The sequence below is a fragment of the Barbus barbus genome (genome assembly GCF_936440315.1).
Source record: "Barbus barbus genome assembly, chromosome: 30".
Taxonomy (NCBI): domain Eukaryota; kingdom Metazoa; phylum Chordata; class Actinopteri; order Cypriniformes; family Cyprinidae; genus Barbus; species Barbus barbus.
The window spans coordinates 9778107-9803472 of NC_136758.1; the positions used below are offsets into that span (position 1 = coordinate 9778107).

The 25366-nt window shown below is 39.3% G+C and overlaps 1 protein-coding gene across 1 annotated transcript in view; it reads right to left on the minus strand.

Annotated features, from left to right (window-relative positions):
- The window catches only part of LOC306850274 (proton-coupled folate transporter-like), a 42363-nt gene that overhangs the window by 16401 nt on the left and 596 nt on the right, over window positions 1–25366 (minus strand). The window contains exons 2-5 of the mRNA XM_079385818.1: window positions 18637–19384; window positions 17014–17111; window positions 12086–12224; window positions 10432–10515 (exon numbers count right to left, since the gene is read on the minus strand). Coding sequence (XP_079241944.1) covers window positions 10432–10515; window positions 12086–12224; window positions 17014–17111; window positions 18637–19384 — 1069 coding nt within the window. The remainder of the gene's footprint in view (window positions 1–10431; window positions 10516–12085; window positions 12225–17013; window positions 17112–18636; window positions 19385–25366) is intronic.

Genomic DNA, 25366 nt, shown 5'->3' on the forward strand with positions numbered 1-25366 from the left:
GACAGCCAGTTTTATCCAAATTAATTAAATTAACTACACTTTGTCTATATCAGAGGTCCCATTGGACAATGGACTGTGAAAACACATTTCCACAGTTATTAACATCATAAATCTAATAAGGTTTTTACATTTCATAATAATAATAATAACAATGTACATTTATAACTCCTTGTGTTTTTACAGTGATGGTAAATTAAAGAAACACTGCGTGAATGTGACCTTTTTCTCTCTTCTGTCCAAAATAATCTATTTTTCAATATTTTTTCCCCCTTTTGTAAAGTCGTAACACTATTGCGCTAATGTTTTTTCCCCCTTTTGATATATTGATAGATTTTCTGTCATTAGAAGTTGCCCATCTTTGCTGACTTCTGCTTCTGAAAACCTGAGAAATATGTAAACAGTCCATGGAAAATTTGTTGGAGGTATTTTTTTATTTATTTATATTAGTACATTTATTTTATTTGAAATAAACTAACAAACACATACCACCAAACCTGTCCCTAACCTTACCCGTATCCCATTTATTTTTTATTTAAGTGCATAGTAGTTAAGGCCACTTAATATAATGTGGGACCAATAAATAATTACATAGTGGAGCCCAGCAATTAAACCTAAATTAAAAAACATGTTTCTAATAAAGTTATCTGAAACGTTGTGGATAAAGCTAGCGCCGTTTCATTAATATGCCGTGGACTCACCTGAAATTCATAACCTATGATTTTATCTGAATGAAAGAATAATAGCTGTGGAAACTGAGGTCTGTGCATTAGATCGTTGGCATGAATAATGGTTTGATCCACTTTGATAAAATATCTCCCTGAGCTGCGCTGAACTTCGTGACTGCTCTGACTAACTGGAGCAGAATGAGTCGCGGAGCATCAGGGCAGCACGTAAGTGCCTGGAACATGCAATACTTATTGATCTTCCCCAGAGCTGGAAGTCGTGTGAGTGCCCCGGAATGACTGGAAACTGCAATAGAGTCAGTGACACATGCAATCTGAGACACAAAAATGGAGAGAGGCGGCTTGCATGGTGAAAACAGTGCATTTATGGATGGAAATGGCCTGTCATCACTGTGTCCAGTGAAGTTGTATCACTCTTGCATCAACAGGAAAATAAATAAAAGTAATGGGAAGAAAGATGTTTGTGTCTACAAACTAAATGGATATTTCTTTTCAGTTTGGCTTACAGCTACGTGAGTAGTAGAAACAAGCCGGGGTGGATATATGAATATGAAAGTGTACTTAAGATGTTGTTTGTTGTTGCTCTGTTCCTCCTGCATTGTTTTCCACTTAGACGAGTTTGATAATTTTATGATTTTGTAGGTGTTCAGTTCCCCGGTTAATTATGCATACTGCAACGCCTCTCATTAAGGATTTGTGAAAGGACAATGGAGATTAAATCTTGGGCTTTTAGCTACATTATCAGGCAGAAACAAATGTCAAAGAAAGTAAAGATTTAAAAGAAAGGCATGACTCAAATCTATTTGTGATCTGAAGGTCAAAACACTTTGCAGTTTCCTCAGGATATTTCAGCTCATTTGTGGGCTTGTAGATCAAACTGGGAGAAGAAAGGAGTGCTGTGATGTACACATTACACAATGCACTCTAATAAAAACAACACTCTAATAAAAAAAAAAACACACACAAAGATGGTTTCAGATGATAATACCATGGTACTGAATGATTACTAATGTATATTCACTATTGTATATTTATATTCATATATTGTATATTTCATATTATATACACATCCCTTCATACTGGAGTTTTTCCTTCAGCATTTAAACAGGCTCATATAACCCCACTTCTTAAGAAACCCACTCTTAACCCAACCCTTTTAGGGAACTATAAACCGGTTTCCCTTCTACCTTGAACGAGTTGTGTTCAACCAAGTTTCTGCCATTCTCACACGGAACAACCTCCTGGACAACAACCAGTCTGGCTTCAGAAGTGGACATTTGACTGAAACTGCCTTGCTCTCAGTTGTTGAAGCCCTAAGACTTGCAAGAGTAGCTTCCTAGTCTTCATTACTTATCTTGCTGAATCTGTCCGCTGCTTTTGATATGGTCAACCACCAGATCCTCCTGTCAGCCCTATTGAGTAAGGGCATCTCAGGAACCGCACTCCAGTGGTTTGAGTCTTACCCTCTCAGACATGTCCTTCAAGGTATCTTGGAGAGGTGAGGTATCCAAGTCGCAACATCTAGCTACTGGGGTACCTCAGGGCTCAGTTCTTGGACCACTTCTCTTCTCTGTCAACATGGCATCACTAGGTTCTGTCATTCAGAAACATAGCTTTTCATATCACTGCTATGCTGATGACACTCAACTTTACCTCTCATTCCATCCTGATGATCCAACGAGAGCTGTTCGCATCTCAGCATGTCTAACTGACATTTCTTGCTGGATGAAGGACCATCACCTTCAACTCAACCAAGCTAAGACAGAACTGCTTGTAGTTTCAGCAAACCCATCACTTCATCACAAGTTCACCTTCCAGTTAGGCTCATCAACCATAAGTCCTTCAAAAACAGCCAGAAACCTTGGAGTTGTGATTGATGATAAGCTGAATTTCTCAGACCACATTGCTAAAACTGCCCAGTCCTGCAGATTTTATTTATAAAATATTAGGAAGATCAGGCCCTTTCTTTCGGAACATGCAACACAACTCCTTTGTTCAAGCTCTTTTTCTGTCCAGACTTGACTATCGCAATGCTCTCTTGGCAGGTCTTCCAGCTAATTCCATCAAACCTCTACAATTAATCCAAAATGCTGCTGCAAGATTAATCTTTAATGAGCCGAAAAGAATGCATGTCACACCTCTGTTCATCAATTTGCACTGGCTACCAATAGCTGCTCGCATAAAATTCAAGGCATTAATGTTTGCCTACAAAACCACCTCCTGCTCTGCTCCCCTTTACCTAAATTCAGTTCTTCAGACCTATGTTCCCTCTAGAAGCTTGCGTTCTGCAAATGAATGATGCATTATTGTGCCAACCCAAAGAGGCACAAAAGCACTTTCACAGACTTTTTCCATTAACTGTTCCCATCTGGTGGAATGACTTGCCCAACTCAATCTGAGCAGCTGAATCCTTAGCCATCTTCAAGAAATGGCTAAAAACTCATCTCTTACATCTTTATTTGATGCTCTAACTCTAGCACTCTCTATTCTAATTATATTTTATCTTTCTGTCTTCTTTTTATTTATATAAAACACACACACACACACACACACACACACACTTGACCCTCTATCAATTGCACATTTATTCTCTAAATGCTAGCTTTTCTTGAAAAACTAACACTAGCTTTCTTTTTTCTATTCTATCTACTTGTTTCTTTAAAAAAAAAAACACTAGGTTTTTTGTCTATATTCTATCTACACGGTTTTGTTTTTGTTTTTTTGTTTTTGCTTTTTTGTAAACCTTGCTATGTGTATCATACTAGGCTAACTGAGACTTGTCATAACACTTGCATGCTGTTGCTCTTTTGTTGGTTTTGACTGCTTCCATTGTCTTCATTTGTAAGTCGCTTTGGATAAAAGCATCTGCTAAATGACTAAATGCAAATGTAAATGTAAATATTCATGGAATTCCCTCTAAGATTCAGAACAATTGGATTTATTTATATCTCTTTTTTAATAACATATAGTTTCACAGCAACTTTACAAACAATAGATGCTTTTACTTATTATGGTAAATGTACAAGAACATGTTTCCATGGTGTCTATACAGAAACCACATTTGTACACATTTGTATGTATCTGCAAATACATACATACATACAAACATACATATTTAACCATGATACCATAATAAAATAAAATAAAAGTGTTACCATGCCATCTCCCTTATGAAAATTAACCTAATATATTTTTGTTTTTAACTTTTTTGGAGCTTTATTGTGATTTTTATTACCATAGTCTTAATACAAATGTCACAATTTAAAGGAACAATCCACTTTTTTGGGAAATAGGCTCATTTTACAACTCCCCTAGAGATAAACAGTTGAGTTCCCTTCCAGGAACTTCGAGCTGCGTCGAAACGCATATGGGAACGCCTTCAGCGTGACCAGGCTCTGAATATGATGTGTAATCAGTCAAACAAGGGCGAGGCGTCACGGGCGGGGTGACGTCACGACCAGGAAGCATATAAGCACGTGCGGCGGAGCCGGCTTCAGCTTTTTGTCATTCAGCGAAGCGCTCTGTGTGTGTCAGTCTTATTTACTGTTGTTTGTCCTAGTTTTAAGTGGAAAGCATTCAGTATCATGCCAAAGCCAAGGGCAAGCTCAGGGGTGAAGCTTTCAGACCACGTTTTGAGTCGTGTGTGCATCCTTGCCCTCGCTATATCACGAGCGAGGACACACACGATTTGTGCGTGGTCTGCCTGGGTGCGGAGCACGCAGAATCGGTCTCTGCACCCGGAGGGCTCTCTTCGAGAAGGGAGCCTTCGCGAGCTCCCCACGCGGTGCCGGTCCCGCTGCTGCCGAGGCAGAGCGGCGGCTGCACTCGTGGGGCTCGCAGGCTGATCTGGCTGGCGAGTGTGAGACGGGCATGTCCTTATCTCCTCTCGTATCCGCCAGATCTGGCGCCCCGTCTCTCGGTGTGGAAGCTGTCTCTTCCCCCGAGACGAGGGCTCAATGCTTCGTCTCTCTTCCTCTGAGGAGGTTGATGTGACGAGCGTTCACGAGGTTTCGCCGCCTCTGTCCCCCCAATATGATATAACTATGAGCTTTGTAAGCTGCAGTGTTTGCACAAGCATAAAATGAATAAAGCTTCTGCCTTTAAACCAGAGAGAAAAAAGGCAGAGCGGCGGCTGCGCTCGCGGGGCTTGCAGAGAGAAAAAAAAAAGAGAAAAAGGCTGATCTGGCTGGCGAGAGTCAGACGGGCATGTCCCTATATCCTCCCGCGCCTGATCTGGCGCCCCGTCTCGGTTTGGAAGCGGTCTCTTCCCCCCGAGACGAGGGCTCAACGCTTCGTCTCTCTTCCTCCGAGGAGGTTGATGTGACGAGCGTTGACGAGGTTTCGCCGCCTCTCTTGCCCCAGAGAGCTAATTCTACACAGGAGCCTTCCGTTTTCCCCGATCTCCTCACCGAGGTGTCGAGATCACGGGTGAAATCTTTTCGTCCCGGCCATTCGTTCCCGCGGGAACTGAATGAGCGCGGGTATGTGGCGATGCCGCGGGTTGAACAGACGCTTGCGAGCTATCTGTCTCCCTCCACGGCATCGCCTTTGAAGGCTCCTGCTCTGCTTACAACATCTTTGGTGGGCAGAGGGTATGCGCGCTCTCTAAACTCAGGTGGCTGCTGGGCGGGCGCAGCCTCCTCCTCATACCAGCTCCTCGCGCAAAAGGTCCTGACGGGCGAGCCCCAGGACCGCGGAGGGCGACCCGTGCTGGGGTGGAGTGGCTTGCACTGTGGCACTCGGTGACCACTTCACCTCGGTGCCCTCCAGGGACTTGTCTGCTTACCCTGCCGCTGTTCCAGGGCACAGCCGGTCCCAGCGAGTATATTTCTCAGGTTTGTCTGCCCGGCAGCGCGGAGCCGAGAAACTCGCCTCAGCCGCCAGATTACACGTCTCATTCCGGTGCGCCGCATCGAGACAGCGGTCTGGCCGCTTCTCTGAACCCAGAGGTCAGTCTCGAGAGACTGATTCCCTTAGAAGATCATTGGGCAGCGAGCTGCCGAATGTGTCTCTTTGGGTCCTGCCTTGCAGGGTCTGGTTCGTTCAGAGGTCCTGACAGGTGAGCCCCAGGACTACGGAGGACGACCCCTACTGGGGTGGAGCGGCTTACACCGCGGCACACGGTGACCGTCTCCCCTCGGTGCCCTCCGGGGATTTGTCTGTCAACCCTGCAGTTCCAGGGCACAGCAGGTCCCAGCGAGTATTACTCTCAGGTTCTTCCGCCTGTGATTTCAGCAGGCCTGAGAAACTCGCCTCGGCCGCCAGATTACGCGTCTCCTGCCGGTGCGCCTCAGCGAGGCAGCGGTCTGGCCGCTTCTCTAACACCAGAGGTCAGTCTCGAGAGACTGATTCCCTTAGTAGATCGTTTGGCAGCCTGGCAGCGACTGCCAAATGTGTCTCTTTGGGTCCTGCGGACGGTAGAGGCTGGCTATTCCATCCAGTTCGATGGGCCACCTCCGCTGTTCAAAGGGGTCTGTGTGACTCCGTTCCCCCCCGAGCAGGCTCTGGTCTTGGAACAGGAAGTCGATACTTTGCTGAGGAAGGAAGCCATCGAGTTGGTTCCTCCTCACGAAGTCCACGCCGGCTGCTACAGCCTGTACTTCATTGTTCCAAAGAAGGATGGGGGACTGAGGCCCATACTGGATTTGAGTCTTCTGAACCGCTCAGCCAGAAAGCTGAAGTTCAAGATGCTCACTGTCAGGCAGATCGTGTCTCAAATCAGGTCCGAGGACTGATTTGTCACGACAGACCTCAAAGATGTCTATTTCCATGAACCCATCCTTCCCTCTCACAGGGAGTTCCTGAGGTTCGCTTTCGGGGGCAAAGCGTATCAGTATCGGGTTCTTCCCCTCGGCCTAGCACTCTCACCCCGCACTTTCACCAAGTGTGTGGATGCGGCACTGGTCCCGTTACGACTGCAGGGCATCCGCATACTCAATTATATCGACGATTGGTCGATCCTTGCTCAATTAGAGCGGGCGGCGGTTCGGCATCGAGGTGTCGTTCTCGCCCACATGAAAGATTTGGGGGGTTAAGACTAAACGCCAAGGAAAGTGTGCTTTCTCCAGCTCAGAGAACCACTTATCCAGGTGTAGTGTGGGATTCGACCACGATGCAGGCTCGTTTGACCCCTGCTCGGATCGAGTCGATCCTCACGGCAGTCGAGAGAGTGTGAGAAGGCCAGCCATTCACTGTCAAGCAGTTTCAGAGACTGCTTGGGCTCATGGCAGCTGCGTCCAGCGTGATTCCTTCTGGCCTGCTGTACATGAGGCCCCTACAGTGGTGGCTCAAGACCAAGGGGGTCTCCCTGAGGGGAGACTCGCTCCGCGCTGTCAAAGTGTCACGCCGCTGTCCGTGCCTTAGACATGGGGAGGAATCCTTGGCTCTTGTCCCGGGGCCCGGTGCTGGGAGCTCCTTGTTGCCGCGTCTCGCTAGCGACGGACGCTTCCCTCACCGGTTGGGGTGTGGTCATGAGTGGCCACCCTGCCCGCGGTCTGTGGAGTGGTCGCCACCTGACGTGGCATATCAACCAGCTAGAGATCCTAGCTGTGTTCCGTGCGCTCAAGCACTTCCTCCCAGACCCGAGGGGTGAAGCAGATGTGGAAGGTTTTGGCCAGGCACAGGTGGACCTCTTCGCCACTCGAGAGTCAGCGCAATGTCCCCTCTGGTTCCTCCAGCTCCTCCGGGACTGGACGTTATGGTGTAGACGTGGCCGAGGCTCCGTCTGTACGCCTTCCCCCCGATCGCTCTGCTCCCTGGAGTTCTGGCGAGAGTGCGCCGGGACGAGGTCAGTCTACTGTTAGTAGCACCGTTCTGGCCGGGCCGAGTATGGTTCTCGGACCTGATATCTCTCCTCGACGGCACTCCGTGGGAAGTGCCCGTCAGGAGGGACCTCCTCTCACAGGCCGGGGGCACCGAGGTGCACCCTCGCCCGGAGTTATGGAAGCGGTGGGTGTGGCCCCTGAGGGGGCACAGCTCATAGCTTCCGGTCTGTCAACCGAGGTTGTCGAGACCATCCTCCAATCCAGAGCTCCCTCTACGAGGAAACTGTACGCCTTGAAGTGGAGGCTCTTCACTTCTTGGTGCGGGGACCGCCATGCTCGACCCAGTCAACTGCCCCGTTGGTGCAGTACTGGAGTTCCTGCAGGCCCGTTTCTCCACAGGGGTAACCCATTCCACTGTTAAGGTCTACGTGGCAGCTATTTCGTCATACCATGCCCTTATTGGTGGCCAGTCAGTGGGTAGACACCCCCTAGTTACACGTTTCCTCCGCGGTGCGCTGAGGCTGAGGCCTCCGGTACGATCTCGCGTCCCTACGTGGGATCTGGCTGTGGTTCTGGAGGCTCTGTGCATTGCACCTTTCGAGCCCATTCAGGAGATAACTGAGAGACTCCTCACTATCAAGACCGTCTTCCTATTGGCTATCACCTCTCTTCCTGCTACGAAGCCCTCTCTTAGTAGGTGGATTGTGGGTGCCATGGCTTTGGCATACGAGGCCTCTGAGCTCCCCCCGCCGGTGGGAGTCAGAGCGCACTCAACCCAAGGTGTGGCGGCCTCCAAGGCCTTCTGGGCAGGTGTTCCATGCAGGACATCTGCAACGCAGCTGGGTGGTCCACGCCCCTGACTTTCGTTAGCTTCTATGACCTCGACATCCGAGCCACTCCCGGCTCCCCTGTCCTTTCGTCCTGACACCAGGCAGGGACTTGTCAGTCTGGCGGCGTTGGTATCTCATTCCCATATGCGTTTCGACGCAGCTCGAAGTTCCTGGAAGGGAACGTCTCAGGTTACGTATGTAACCATGGTTCCCTGAAGGGAACGAGACGCTGCGTCGCGTTGCCACACTTCCGGCATCCCTGCCAGCGCTTGCTTCATGACTTGAGCACGTGCTTATATGCTTCCTGGTCGTGACGTCACCCCGCCTGTGACGCCTCGCCCTTGTTTGACTGATTACACATCATATTCAGAGCCTGGTCACGCTGAAGGCGTTCCCATATGCGTTTCGACGCAGCGTCTCGTTCCCTTCAGGGAACCATGGTTACATACGTAACCTGAGACGTTTTACCGTTTTTGAATCCATTCAGCCGATATCCGGATCTGGCGGTAGCACTTTTAGCTTATTTTAGCATAGATAATTGAATCGGATTAGACCATTAGCATTTGGTCATCAAAAATGACTAAAGAGTTTCGATCATTTTCCTGTTGAAAAGTTGCGATTTTCTAGGCTAATGTGGCTAGGCTAACTATTAGCATCTCGCTCAAAAATGATTTTTTCCTATTTAAAACTTGACTCTTCTGTAGTTACATCGTGCACTAAGACCGACGGAAAATTAAAAGTTGCGATTTTCTAGGCTAATGTGGCTAGGAACTATACTCTAATTCCGGCGTAATAATCAAGGAAATTTGCTGCCGTACCATGGGTACCTGAAAGTAGTCCCCGGCTATATCATAATTAGTTACCTAGCTGGGGACTACTTTCAGGCACTGCGTAATATCACTGCGCCTGCTGCACTCATGGTACAGCAGAAAATTTCCTTGATTATTATGCCGGAACGAGAGTATAGTTCCTAGCCATATCAGCCTAGAAAATCGCAACTTTTCATTTTCCGTCGGTCTTGGTGCACAATGTAACTACAGAAGAGTCAAGTTTTAAATAGGAAAAAATCTAAACTCTTTGGTAATTTTTGAGCGAGATGCTAATGGTCTAATCTGATTCAATGATCTATGCTAAGCTAAGCTAAAAGTGCTACCGCCAGACCCGGAGATCGGCTGAATTGATTCAAAAATGGTAAAACTTAACTGTTTAACTCTTGGGGAGTTGTAAAATGAGCCTATTTCCAAAAAAGTGGAGTGTTCCTTTAAATGAAGTTATTGTGGTAAAACAATAGTAGATATTTGGTCTTACTAAAAATACAATTGGTTCATTCTAAAAGGGCTATAATAAATAAATACATAAATATGTATATTTTACTATGCTATACATTCATGAACATGTGCTATTGCCATGGTATCATATCCTAAATCCATGTTTGTTTATTTGTTGTTGCTTTTTTTCAGGTTTATTATCATTTTTATTACTATAGTTTTACTACAAATATCACGGTTAAAATATAGTCAATGTAGTAAAACAATTGTAAATTTGTGGTTGTTTTGGTTTTACTATAAATACCATAGGTATTTTCCCCAAAATATTTTCCAAAAGGACCATCCAAAAACCATGATTACCATTCATTTTACTATTATATCTATCCAAAAATCATGATTTTACCTTCCTGCCATGTTCAGAAATTGTATTACCATGGTATATATCTGAAAGCTACAATTTTACCACAGTATTTCTACGAAAAAAAAAAAAAAGATTTTACCAAGTTTGATTTTACCAAACACATTTCTCTTTTGAAAATTAACCATGGTGTTACTATTGTAAAATTGCAGTAATCAAGTTTATTGTCAGATTTATTATCATGTTTATTACAAAAGTTTAATTGTAAGTATCATAGTTGAATATGGTAGTAAAAGGTTAAAGTATGGTAGTGCAGTACATTACAGTAAGACAATAGTACATATGTGGTTATTGTGGTCTTACTACAAACACCATTGGTTGATTTCCAAAAGGAATATAAAAAAAACATGATTTTATCATACTGTTTTACCTACTGTGTCCAAAACCATGGATGTCATAATCTTAGTACTTTATTTTTGTGGTGTCTCTCTCTTTCTCTCATTGAATTGAGAATTTATAACATAATACCTTGTTCATCAGCTCCTACGATGGAAGAAGACAAAGAACGAATCACTGCTTGGCTGATACCAGATGGAGCGCCAACCACAGCAACTACAAAACCACAAGACAAATCACACAAACTTAAATACCAGTTCATAAAAGTGCTAACAGTAAACAACATAATATATTAATAGGCCTGCATTAAGAAACATTACTTAAAATTAAACATAAAGACACAATTAACTAATCTCTCTGGTGAGACCAGAGGAATGCTAACCAGTTCTGAAATATAAGTGAATTTAAATGGAAAATTCAATAATTCATGAGCTTAATCTATATGTATGAAATTCTGCGAGGTAATTGTGATTACAAAGCATGGGCTTCTCCTAATAGCTCAGATTGTAAAGTCACTCGCTCGTTGCAGCAGCCTGATCATGCGTGATCAAGAAAAGCATATCCTCAAGGGAACAAAAGATTTTCTGTATTTGCGTTGATGCATCTGCGGTGGGGTGTATCTGTGTATGTACGTGTCCCTGTGTGTGTGTGTGTGTCGGTTCTGCACACACCACACCTGCGCTGTACTTTCAGAATGGAGGTTATGACTCCCGTGTGCTGCCACTGTGCCCATCATTATCACAGCCAACAGAAAAGACCAGCATGCAAATTCCACCCTCCTTGGCACTGATTATTCATCAGAGCCGCCACTCATCTCTCTTTAAAAGGCTTTCGTCTGCCACATCGATTAGAATAACAATTTCCACAACCATTTATTTAATTAACAGTATTAACGCCGATCCGGCTGTCTCTCCCTGAGAGTGGCCGTCTATGAAGCCCGGCACAATGTTATCATTACTTACCACTCTGAGAACTCATCTTTGGAGGTGGAGCTCCCCTGGAACAAGGCAATGAGTTCAGACAGCAGTGAGGAATGAATATGAACCATAAAAAGTCTGGTCAGGTAGACTGTTTTTCCAAAACATTTAGCCATTTGACTTGTTAAAACAGGCGGCTCAAGTGAAGACCGTCGGCCTCGAGTGGGAAATATTTGCTTTGTGCATGTCACATGCTGACAAAAGAAATCTACATTGTTTTAGGGAAGAGAGATGTGCTTCGATATGCTCGCTGACAGATTTGAAATAGGGTCAGTTGTGCTGTTACTAACCATCTTGAAATGTAAAACCTTCCCACGTTACCATGTGACAATATGACACATATCACTACCACAACAGTACTACTAAGTCAGTGACAAATTAAATTAAATAAAAATATAAAAATAAATACAAATATTTTAAAAGACTGATATAGTGGAATATATATGGAATATATTGTATATATATATATATATATATATATATATATATATATATATATATATATATATATATGTTTTTTTTTATTTTATGCCACCAAGAAAAGATCAAAATGAATTCTAATTCAGAAATCAACAATAGCTTATCATAGAATATGTGCATTCAAGCCTCTGTATGTATGAATTGCATATTTAATGCATTTTTGAATAAATGAATAGGTCTGGACAAAATAAATCACATCATTGACCCCACCGCACCATTAACTTGACATAATGGTTTTCTCGATCATTCTTCATGCACAATAACTTTACAAGGAGCTTCATTATGTCAATATATCATTTATATAAATCATTTGAGTGATGGGAGCTTACCGAGGAAGACCAACCATGTGTTGCTTGAGAGGGCGAGTAGGACATAAGAGGCGATTCTGGACAAAGCGCTGAGTTTTGCTAATGTCATCTCCTTCATACACCTCATCAGCACAGGAAATAGACCCAGCAGACCAAAGCCCTGCCAGAGAGCAGCACAGCAAGTTAGAGCTGAAAAATCTTGCCAAGATGAAAAAAAAAACTGCCAGCATTTGGTTGAAGTTCAGTCCATGAAAACTTTTGAAAAAGAGCAAAGAGTGTAATGGAAGCTAAATAGGGATCCATTACTATGTAATCTGCTATAGATCCACTGTTGGTTACCACATTTCAGTTCACTTTAAGATCAATGTATAATTAAAAAATTGTTAAAATAAGGCTAAAAATTTTGAAAATATCTAAAACACACTGCATAAACCAAAATTTCATCCATTTGGCGGCCATCTTGATAACACTATCCACTTAAGAAAAAGACAGTTATAATAAATAAGATGTTTAATAAATTGAGCTTCTTTAGCTCAACAATATTTTTTTAGTCTGGCCAAGATAATGCATATTCAAGAGTAGACAAACAGATGATGCTCAAATGAAAAATGAAAAAGACCACTGACTCTTTTAATCTATAAAAGTACAGGCACATTAGTGTCATTTTCGCAGGCAAAATGGATCCATTGTCAAAAGTGTAGCAATGTAAACCCATTTCAAACCAAACATGACCAACTTGAACTAGATGTGAAATACGTGCAGGAAAATCCGCCCTCATGTGAAATTCCCAGTCATGTGGATTACTGTAGACCAATTCGGGGTAGTCTTCACAGTTACCTCAGTTGCAGCTGCTCGCACAAAAACACTGGTAACAAGTGGAGGCAAACGGGTAAAATCCATGGAATAAGAGAAAAAATATTTGTGTACATTTGGCCTTAGTATGTCAGGATTTTTATAGAATACTGTCGTCAAAGATGCCATTTGAAAACGCAGATATTTAGACAGACTATGGATGAAAACTGCTATGATTACTCTACTTTTAAACTAAGCATAACTTTGATTTAACGTCACCGTCCCGTATACGGGACACCTAACTTTACTTCACCATATTACAATTAAATCCTAATCTAATCATGACAAACGATATATCATTGGAAAGGTCTAAGTCTCCTAAATAGATATTGCACCATTTTTTGTTGTTACAAATTATGTAGGAACAGTAATAGATTCATTAGTGCACCAAGAGTCTGTGATAAATCTACATAATTTATCTTATCGGTCTTTTAGAATCAAAACTTTTTATAATCTTGACAAAATACATATCATTGGAAAGGTCTGAGGTTATTTTGTTATAGATGTAATACTGAGAGAGAAATTGATAGATTTGTGACAGAAATGCATAAACAAAAAATTCAATGGAGTTTGAAGGGCACCCGGTGGCGGTTTTTGGTATAACGCCTAAACAAAATTGCATATGAACCTCAATTTTTTTATATCAACTTCAAATTTGGAACACAACTTATGTACACATATGGCTTTAATTTTATAGCAATTTTAGATTTTTAAATATTATTTTAAATATTTATTTTATATAAAATACAAGTAATATAATACATTTGTTTAACAGTAAATTTAAACTTCTATAACTTTTTAATACTTTAATTTTATTAAATGACTTCACTTCTGTAATAATCTGCTAATTGTCTTCTTTAAAAAGAGACCAACCTTAGGTCTGTATTCAAAAGCGTTCGTGAATTATATAATTTAAGTTTGCATAGTGCACTTTTTCATAAATTTTCAAAAATGGGGATGACAGTTAAGGGGTTAAAGGTGGGACTTTCGTTCATCCTTCAAAAATATAGTTGGCTAATAAAGCTGTAAGGTGGGACTAGAGTCACCAACTAAACACGGAACAATTTTTATGCGTTTATGTCCTGTCATTTACAGAACAATGGTGTTTTGTTTTGTTTTGTTTTTTGGGGGGGGGGGGGCGTTTTTGATTGTCTCTTTACAAAACTGACATACGCTTGGCGTAAATAATACAGCATTTTAGTTGTTTTTACATTTTAAAATATAGTGGTGTGATGAATAGTGCGAAACTTGCTGCTACAATGCTATAACATTGCAATGCATTTGCTATAGTGTTTGGAGAGTTTTTAGTATTGCTAGGTGGTTACTAAGGCATTCTTATTATTTGCATTGTAGTTGCCCAAGAGAGATGTGCCTATGCTCCCTCCTAAAGTGTAAATTTATGGGATTTTTCACCCATTGTATAGTCCATAAATCCGATCATTTGGTGAGTACTAAGATCTATGTATAAATCAAAATGCTTAAAATGATGCTGATGTTGAATAATGCAATATAACAGCTGTGTAATCTCGGAAATACATAAGAACCGCACTAGAATGCATAAGCACAGTCCTGTGGTTCAGCTTGTATGAAAACAAAGCCCATAAATATTTAGATTCTCTCAGATGCGTTTAAACCTAACCAGTGAATTAATTAACCTTCAGGGTTTGTGCCTGTTGAAACAGTGTCAAAAACAGTTAGGCTGCCTCACTCAGAACGTCTGAGAGCACTTGAAAGCGAACTCACCTGCGTCCACATTTGCGTGCAAACACGCGTGAGAGGTGTGCGCCGTGACTCATTTGCCCTGACTGCTCAAGCAAACAGTTCTGATTTAATTACCCCCCCTGCCCAGCGAGGGCCCGGTGTCAACAGACTTTGCCACCGCTTCTGATTCGCAGCAGAAAACATAATGGGAATGCATAAACATTCCACGGAAAAGGTCAACGCTCCGTGTTTTTACTTTCATCAACTCATTAGAGCCTGGAGTGTTTAATAATTCCTCACCAACTCTACGCCACCCTAATTACAAGTCAATTCCAGCCCCGCAGCCATTTATAAAAACCGCGAGCGTGGAGCCGTGCGCTCACTGCAGCCAGGCCTGCCAAGATTTTGATTCTTCAGATCTTTAGACGCACAAGATCGGCTTCCCTCCACAATGCCTTTGTATGTGCTCCTTAACTGGCAGGCTTTGTTTAAGTGTCACTCTAAGACACTGCATCGACCTGCTCGGAAGAAGGGTTCCTCATGACAGACGGCGAAAACAAAGCAGACTTCAACCTGTTTCCCATCACGCTGCAAAGCTACTCTGCTAATGCCACGGTGAAGGAACAAAACAATGATATTTTGAAAGGGTAATCAATGTTAAAAGTCATAAATTAGTTTTAAAAGTGGACTTTCTTCCCAAAAAAGCAACACCATACTTTATTGCTTAATAATATATACTTTACTACATGTTGTCTATTAGAAATGAACACTGCCGTTGTTTTTAAAGTCTTTGTGCTTACCAGGACTGCATTTATTTGATTAAAAATGCAAATATTAGTACTGTTTAAAATAACAGTTTTTATTTTACTATATTTTAAAATGTAATTTATTCCTGTTATGCAAAACTGAATTTTCAGCAGCTTCTACACCAGTCTTCAATGTTACATGATCCTTCAGAAAGTATTATAATATGCTGATTTGCTGCTCAAAAAATATATATATATATATATATATATTTCTTATTATTATCAATGTTGAAAATGTATATATTTTTGTGGAAACCATGATACTTTTTTAAATAGAATTCTTCTGAAGCCATATAAAAGTCTTTACTGCATTTTTGATCAATTTAATGTATTTTTTTTTCAGAATAGAAGTGTATTTTTTCAAACAATCAAACAAATAAATCAATGAATAAATAGATAATTTATTGGACCCAAACTTATACCCAAAACAGTATAGAGAGAGCAAATTGCTTACTGTAACTAATAATATCAGCAATTAAATAATTAAAATGCCATTAAAGACTTCAACACTTGGACCATGACAAGGGTAACAGTTGATTGGATTATCTTAACATCACAAGAAATATAATTACAATCTACATTGGGAGATATAAATTTGAGACATTTAATAAATTATAATATAATAATAATAATACACCATAAATAATAATTATATAATTATTTCAACTTACCTCATAATTTACCTCACCTCAATGTATGGCAATAGAAAGCTTAATTTAAAAAATAAAAAGTAAATAAAAAAGTAAATAATAATAATAAATATAAATAGACATGTAAATACATGTAAATACATTTTCAAAATATATACTGTAATGTGTGTGTGTATATAATAAATATACACAGAGCACACGCATATATTATGCAAACAAAAACTTTTATTTTGTATGCGATTAATCACGATTAATCGTTTGACAGCACTAATAGAAATATTAATATATTTCTATATATATATGAATGTGTGTGTGTGTGTGTGTGTGTGTGTTATTTTCCCAGCACTATTTATCTAAGAAACATATTTTAAACTGACATAATGTCACAATCATTTGGTAATTTGACACCTTTAGCAGACTTTATATTTACAGTCATAAAGACTAAACATTGCTGACAGTGTCTACAATAACCTATACATATTCTTGGTTTTACACCATGTGAATGTATACGTCCCTCTGTGCCAAATTACTGCACCTCGTATGGAGCAGAACCGGCCGTGTGATGGAAAAAAGCTGAATGGACTGATTTGAATGGACTCTGAATGTTCAGAGTTGTGTCAGTCCCCTGTCTTTACCATTTCGTTCTTTCTCTGACTACAGGCAAAAATCCCATAAATAATCATAAAGAACATACGTTTGGATATCAAAGGGGTGTGTGTGCAAGGGCTCAGCTGTGTGTGTGCTAGACAAGAGACTCAAATGAAGAGAAGGCAAAGACTCAGCTGTATCCAGTCAATGGCCGTACTTCAGTACTGCTGTTTGAGGCTGAAATCGAAAGATTTAGTGGTATTTCAAGGACATCCACTGATCTCCACTCTGGGATAGCTGAGAGACATGAGTCATCAGAGAAAGCATTACTGCATTAAACAAGACCACTTACCAACAACAGCACCCTCACAGAGTTAAATACCCCAAACAGGGCAGTTGTGAACTCTCTAGGCTCATACATCAAATACAACAGCAAGATCGATTGATCCCCTGGAGACACAAATGCACATAAAAGCATTATTATTAATGTCCCCTCTTTCCAGCTCTTTATTGCCACGACGTTCAAAGATCAATGTTTTTCAAAGCAATACAGAGTATAATTCAAAAGAGACGATTGAACAATTATTAACCTATAAAAATAACAACAATTATATTTGGTAAAATTAAAGGCGTCATTAGGAACACTAATATCAAATTGTAAAAATGTATGGAAATTGATAGAGACATACAGATATCACTGCCCGCCCCCCCTCTCTCTCTGTCTCTCTCTCTCTCTCTCTCTCTCTCTCTCTCTGTCTCTCTCTCTGTCTCTCTCTCTCTCTCTGGCCTCAGGAGAGTGACAGTACTCAGATTGAGTGTTCTGAAACCTCCCTGCAGTGTCTCAGCAGTATCATCATCATAAGCAGTTGACTTGACCACGAGGCACATATTAGCTGCACTGATAATTCATTTCAGCAATCTCAAAGTGTATCCTGTATTATTTCATTATTTCACATGTATTTCATTTTAAACTCCTCTTTCTAAAAGTTAATGTGTTAAGTTCTGAATGGCTTAAAGCATGAAATAAAAAAGGACTGTTGTATGTACTTTAATAATTCAATGTATTAATACTGTTTATATTATAATGCATGATTTAAAATATTATTTAAAATGATTTATTTATTTTTATTGTATTTTAAAATAACATTATAAACTATTCTAAACATAAAAATGATAAAGAATAAAATACAATTTAATAATATAAAAATAATTAATATAAAATATAAAAAATATATTTAAAAAATAATACAATGTTTTTGAATAATAAATAAAAATGTAAATGACAATAAAAAAATTATGATTTTCCAGTAGATCAGTAACTTTAATGAAAACATGTTATTATAATATAATTACTTGCTAGAAAGAAAAAAAAATCAAAAGTTAAAAAATTTAAAAAGTATAGATTATGGTAATATTTGTATGTATGACATACTGTATTAAAACATTTATTATTAAAAATATTTATAATATAGTGTATGCTGAATTCAAATGTTTATTAATATTTTAAATAATAAATTATGCAATTATTTAAATAAATGTTTTAATTTAAAATGATTTAATAATTAAAAAATATTACAATTACTATAAATCACAGGAACTTTGCAGCGTTTTACATGTGATTTCATGAAAACCGTGTCATAACGTGAGCATTTAAATAAATAAATAAATTCCATTCTTGAAAGATTTCTTGAGATTTACCTACATAATGTTGACACACTGAATATAAACTCTGTAAAAAATTATATTTTTTTTAAAGTTGCGAATAAAAGAAAGATTACTGGAGTTAATTTTATGAGAAAATACTATTTCAGACCTTCTACTTAAACACTTCACATTTAATTCAATGTGTTACTTGCCATTTTTTGTAATTAATTGTTAAAATTACCAGTTTTGTGTGCAAGTTTTCTACACCTTTTTTTCCCACTGGCCTATAGTGTATATATCTCTGTTAGTGTATGTGTGAGTTTGCACTGACCAACAGCCACCAGGTTATTTATGAAGGAGCAGAGAACGAGCAAGTGCAATTTCAGTCTGTCCTGCCCTGACCTCCTCTTGAACACTGTTTTGAAAGACAGCTTGGCGTACTTTAGGATAAACAGACGGGACTTGTCTGCTTGAGACCCTTGCTCAGCCGTATCCTCTTTATAGGGAGCTATACATGTATTTTCTGTCATCGTAGGGTCTCTCAGCCAAAGCACAATGTAAAGCACCGACAGGACGTGGCAGCCAATGTAGGCCCCAAATGCTGCCTGGAGTCCAAATTCTTGCTCCAAGAATCCACCCAGTAGGAAGCCCACTGTGCCTCCAACGAATATCATGGACTCGGCTACTGCCATGCGTAAAGTGCGACTGGAGCTGGAGCCCATGGTCAGGTCGGCCAGGTAGCTGAATGAGCTGAGGAAAATGGAGACATGGCCACCTGCCAGGCCTGTTAGGGCAGCAGCGAACAGGGTCCAGTAAACGCTGATGTTTTCCAACAAGTCTACAGCCAAGAGCAACCCCCCGCTCAACAGGGACAACACAGATGGGAGCGCCATGACCCAGCGACGGCCAGCGCGGTCAGACCAGGAGCCTAGCATTATGGCGGGAGGGATGGAGACCAGGCTGAGGGTGGCGTTGAACAAAAGCAGGATGTAGGAAGCTGTCGTCTGAACCGCCTCGTCCCCTTTGTGGTGCTCAGGGTTACTGCAGACAGTATTATTCTTCAGCAATTCTTGACACACCTACAAAAGATATTCAAAATAAGTTTAAATATAAATTTCTATATAGAGCACCACAGCACTGCCGAGTAAACATAACAAAAAAAGCTAAAGGTCTCGAGCTTGAGTAGGTCTATCTAAAACAAGTAATACAGTTTATTCTATAATATTTATTATATATCACTTTATTTATATTATATACAGTGCTCTCAACTAATATTGGCACCCTTGGTAAATATGAGCAAAGGCGGCTGTGAAAATAAATCTGCATTGTTTATCCTTTTTTTCTTTCATTCAAAACATTCACAAGATTCCAACCTATCATTGAAGTAAAACAATTGAAAGTGGGGGGGGGGGGGTCTCATTGTGAAATAAATGCTTTCTCTAGTTCATGTTGGCCACAATTATTGGCACCCAATTACTGCAACGTCCTTTTCTCAGAGTAACAGCTCTGAGTTTTCTCCTATAATGCCTGAAGAGTTTGGAGAACACCTAAGAGATCAGAGACCATTCCTTCATCCAGAATCTCTCCAGATCCTTTAGATTCACAGCTCCATGTTAGTACTTCTTCATGTTGGTGCTTCTTCTCTTCAGTTCACCTCACTCATTTTCTGTAGGGTTCAGGTCAGAGGACAGGGACAGCCATGATAAAAGATTAATTTTGTGCTCAGTGACCCATTTTTGTGTTTATTTTGATATTTGTTTTGGATTGTTGTCCTGGTGGAAGATCCAAACATGGTCCATTATAAGATTTCTATTAGAGGCAGTCGGGTTTAGATTTTTTATCTGTTGGTATTTGATAGAATCCATGAAGCCATGCATCTGAACAAGATGTTCAGGACCTCCGGCAGAAAAATAGGCCCTCAACATTATAGATCCAGCAGTATATTTAACCGTGGACATGGGGCACTTTTTTATCCCTGTTTGTACTAAACCCATCTGGTGGGTTTGCTGCCAAAAAGCTCTTTTTTTCAGTTTCTTCTGACCATAGAAGCCAGTGACATTTGAAGTTCCAGTCGTATAACTGAATTTGCTGGAGTTTGTTTTTGGACGAGTGAGGAGAATTTTCCTTGAAACCGTCCCGAACAACATGTGGAGATGTAGGGGATGTTCGATATATATTTTGTTTAGGTTTCTGACCCCAAGGCTCAACTAATCTCTACAATTCTCCAGCTGTGATCCTCGGAGAATCTTTGGCCGCTCAAACTGTCCTCCTCACCGTGCATTAGGACAATATAGACACGTCCTCTTCCAGGCAGATTTGTAACATTCTTACAGCCACTTTCTATTTTGTGATGCTCAACAATCTTGTTCTGCACATCAGAACTATATTCTTAGGTTTTACTCCTCGTGATGGATGATTAAGGGCCTTTGTGTTCCTCATATTTATAATCCTGTGGAACAGGAAGTCATGGCTGGACAATTTCATGCTCCTAGCCACCCTGGTGTGCTAAAAATATAAATGGGAATGTACTTAAGAGATATTTTACTCATAAGAATTTCATGGGGTGGCAATAATTGTTGCCAACTTTCATTGCAGAAAAGCATTTATTTCATCGTGAGATTTTACCCCCAATTTCACTTGTTTTACTTCAATGATAGGTTCGGATTTTGTGAATTTTTGGAGGGAAAGATCAAAAAGATGAAAAATGCAGATTTATGCAGAGTTATTTATTTTCATATTGAAGTTAAAACATTGGTATTGTGTTGTATTTTCAGAATTTTGATCAATTGTTAGAAAATGTTCTAAATTACATTTGATTTACAATTCAGAAGACATGTCATCAGTAGTTCACAGAATTAAACAAAAAATACATTTTACACAAATCCAGAGACACTGAGAATGTTCAAGTGGTCTCTTAATTCTTCTTTTCCATAGCTGTATAGCTACACGTCACTCTGAATGTATTTTTCAGTGTTATTATTATTATTTTCTAGTACAAAAATAACTGTTGAATGTGCTAATGATATAATCCTTCTTTTCAAGAAGGAATTTTCTTCTCAAGACAGTAATATTTGCAGTTCAGTAAGAGGTCAGATTGAGTTAATTCAGTGAATGATTCATCAGAGTTATTCAAACCCTGATCTTGAGTATGTGAGTCATTTTGAACAAGTCGTTAAACAAACTGGCTAGTAGTTTGTGTTTCTGCCTGCACAGGGAAAACATTCCTAATGCTAACAATTGCATTTTTTAGCATTGGGATGCTAAGTGCTGGGGGCCTACAGTAAATTGTGATTTCTGCTAAATTTTATGGCTTTATTATGGAGGTCCACTGACCGTTACTGGGGTGTAAGCAGATCGTACAAAAATGTTCACATGCAGTCTTACGAATTCATTAGCTTTCAGTTTGCCAAAATGTAAAATAGTTACGAATAGCCATAATTGCATGATTGATTGATGATTTAAATTTCTATGGCAGTAGTGACTGTCATTCACTGAGTGAATCATCCATTCATACACTAAACCGATTTGTCAAAAAGAATACTGATTTGTTCAGGAACAGACACTTTACGAGTGAATCATTGAATCATTCACTCAACCGACTGGTTCAATTTGAACGAAACACCACTATTATGTTGCTTGGAGACACTGCTTATTGAATAATATTGTATGAACTGAACCAAACTGAAGCTGCATATCACACTTGCGCCCTGATCACAGACTGATGACATATTTCAACAGTTATTAACATCATATATTTTTCAGATTTTCATCAAAAAAAGAATGGACATTTATAGCACTGTACGTGGTGTCTTATTACCTTGGCATTAAATTCATGCTAAAATAAAATAAAAGGGTTCATGCTCAACAGCACTCCTGCTCATATATTTCCATAGATAAGTGAACAAAAGTGTTCATAACATGTTTATATGAGATAACAAGCTGGTCTGATAAAATGTTAGATGGAAACAGTTACTGTAGGTCAGTAGTATTTTTAGGTGAGGCTTAGCACTTTGCACAAAACTAGCCACATTGACATCTTGACATTTAACAGTCCTTTTCTAGTTAGAGCAAATGTTATCAAACGAAATTCGGGTATTGCGTCTTTGGTTATCTTTGAGGTTTTTCTACTTCCCTAATTTTTTTTTTTATTCAGTGTCAGTAATGATGCTCTAAGGCATTATGGGAATGATGCACAACCCGAGCAGTAAGTCATCGCACCGGGGGACGCCCTCAGTTATTGTAAGAACAAGCCTCGGGGAAGCTCACGAACTGCAACCTCACAAATATGATGATATCAAGGAGTAAATGGCAAGAATCGAGGCCATTAAGAGTGGCATAAATGAGCACTTCGCAATAAATGATTGGACCCTCTTTAATCTTCGAACAGTTTTCACTGCATGGAGTTGTGCTCATTCATATGATATATTCATCCACATTTTTCTGAGAGCTGTTATGTGTGGAGCTGCAGAGTTCATTGGAAGGGTAAGAGAATTTAAAGGATAGAGGAAAGGAAGGACACTCGCTCAGGAAAAGGAAAAAAAAATGCAGTATGACAAGAGCAGGAACTAAAAACAGCTGCATGTTTTGGAAAGCGTCACCCTTAAGCAAATGCATGTATTCACTGCATTATTTATATTCATAGAAATGTCTTTACAGTCCACACATATTATTTTTCCTGCATTTTCTGTTTTACTTGACTTTTTAGACAAAAGTTAAAGTTATTATTAATGTTTAAAAAAATCAAACAAGCAACAAAAAAGGCCCACAGGTTCTCTCAGAATTCATCAGGATGCAAATATATTTAAACAGTAAAAACAAATTACTAATTTTAATGTAAAAGAATGTTAAAATGCTACAGTAAAAAAAATCAGCATTACCTATATATATATATATATATATATATATATATATGACCCTGGATCACAAAACCAGTAATTTTTTTTTAATTGAGATTTATACATCATCTGAAAGCTGAATAATAAGGTTAAATATTTGAAAATCTGGAATCTGAGGGTGGAAAAAAATCTAAATATTGAGAAAATTGCCTTAAAGATGTCCAAATAAAGTTCTTAGCAATATATATATTAAGTTTGACCATATTTACGGTAGGAAATATACAAAATTTCTTCATGGAACATGATCTTTACTTACAGTTTTTCTTGATTGCTAACACACTATAACTGATTCATTTGGCCCGGTTTTCCAAACCATTCATACAGTTCTCAAAACTTTTAACACATTTCACCTGTTTTTACACACGTTCCAATTTGCTCAGTGTTTTCTGCAAAACTTTACACAAAAACACCATCATTTTGCACAGGTTTAACCATGTTCTCATTCAGAAAACACAAATACTCAAGAATCAAAAAATGAACTCAAACAGCGCACATTTATCCATGGGTGAACATTCAGTAGCAAAACTGATGACACACAGGTCAGGATCTCAGGATGATATGAACAAGAGCACAAGTGATTATGTGTTTTGGAAAATTAATTCTGGTAGTGGGAGACAAAGAGAAATCGGAGGAGAAAAGAAAAATGAAGGGGATGAGGTCAAAGGTCATTTGTTCCTGATGAAATACAAAGCACTATGGTTGACCATGTTCTTCTGCATGGACTGACCATGAGGGAAGTTGACCTACAGACTCAGCTACAAGGTTTCAATACTACTGACACATACAATATAATTACAGTACATAGCAGTACTTCAGATGAGAGAACTTTCATTATTCTGTGTACAGTAAATACTGCAGTACATGTTGTACACCCTCAAACTCATTACTGCTGAATTGATTTGTAGCCAAGTAGTCCTTACATGTACTGTATTTGTGCAGAACTGAGAGATGACTGTCTAGGCGAGGCAGAGAAGTCTTTTTTCAGAAGACTAAGAAACTGCTATAACAAATAAGGATACTGCCAATACTGTAATGCAATTTGGCAGAGGATGCTGAATTCATTCATTTATTTATTCTTTTATCCATTATTTATTTATTTCTGTAAAATAACTGACAGTCTATTCCAATGTGTATTTACTGTATATTCAGTTGTTTGGTCTTTGAACTTCTCTTGTAGTGCTTTTCATCTACTGTAAGATCTCTTTACAGTAGTGTAATGAAAGTAAACTTTTCTTAAAGTTTATTGCTGAATTTTACTGTATCTGCACCCCTCCGTTTATGTCGTATACTGTAACAGACATTGACTATCAAAAGAATTCCTATTTCCCAAAAGGAGGTTTTGGTAAAAGTGTTTTGGATTGATCTCACTGGTGTTTTCTAGGTAGTGAAGCAGTCTGTGTTTTTGGCAGGTCATCTGAGGCCAAAGTTTGATTTTGACTGAAGATATGTTTTTGATTAGAATATTTGGTTTTGAACTAGAAGTTTGAGGTTTGTGCAAAAGTGTGTGTATAGTTTTGAGATTGTGTTTATAGTTGTGAGAAAATGGTGAATTGTTTCATGAATTGTGTGTTAGCGATCGAGAAAAACTGTAATATCCTAATGATTTCAAATCATAGATCAAATATACCTGTGCTACTCATGACTGGTTTTGTGCTCCAAAACATACATATATTACAGTAAACAGTAAAAAATACACATATATATATATAAATATACTTATATATTATAATATATTAAAATGATTAAAGCAAAATTATAACACCGTATTTTGTGTTTATTACTTTTGCATTATTTTCACAGATTTACAGAAATTACAGGTTTTGTTTGTTTGTTTGTTTGTTTTTTGCTATTGGAGCAAATGGGAAAGCAAAAATGTTTTAATATATAAATTTTCCATGTAGTCTTCCCATCTTTTTAAATTAAACTTCAATTCCATTATTATATTTAATATGATATTCAATGGTTATATTTAAATAGCAAAAGCTGTTTAAAAACATTTCAATGTTGTATGTCACATGGCAGGACATGTCAGCTCATGAAAAAAAAGTATCATTGCACAAGGTTAAAACAAAGATACTGCAATTTCTCAAATATAGCCAATGTTTAAGTTCAACAACAGAATACAGACTAATGACTGTCAGCGATTGTTTAATCTGGTGCATGAGT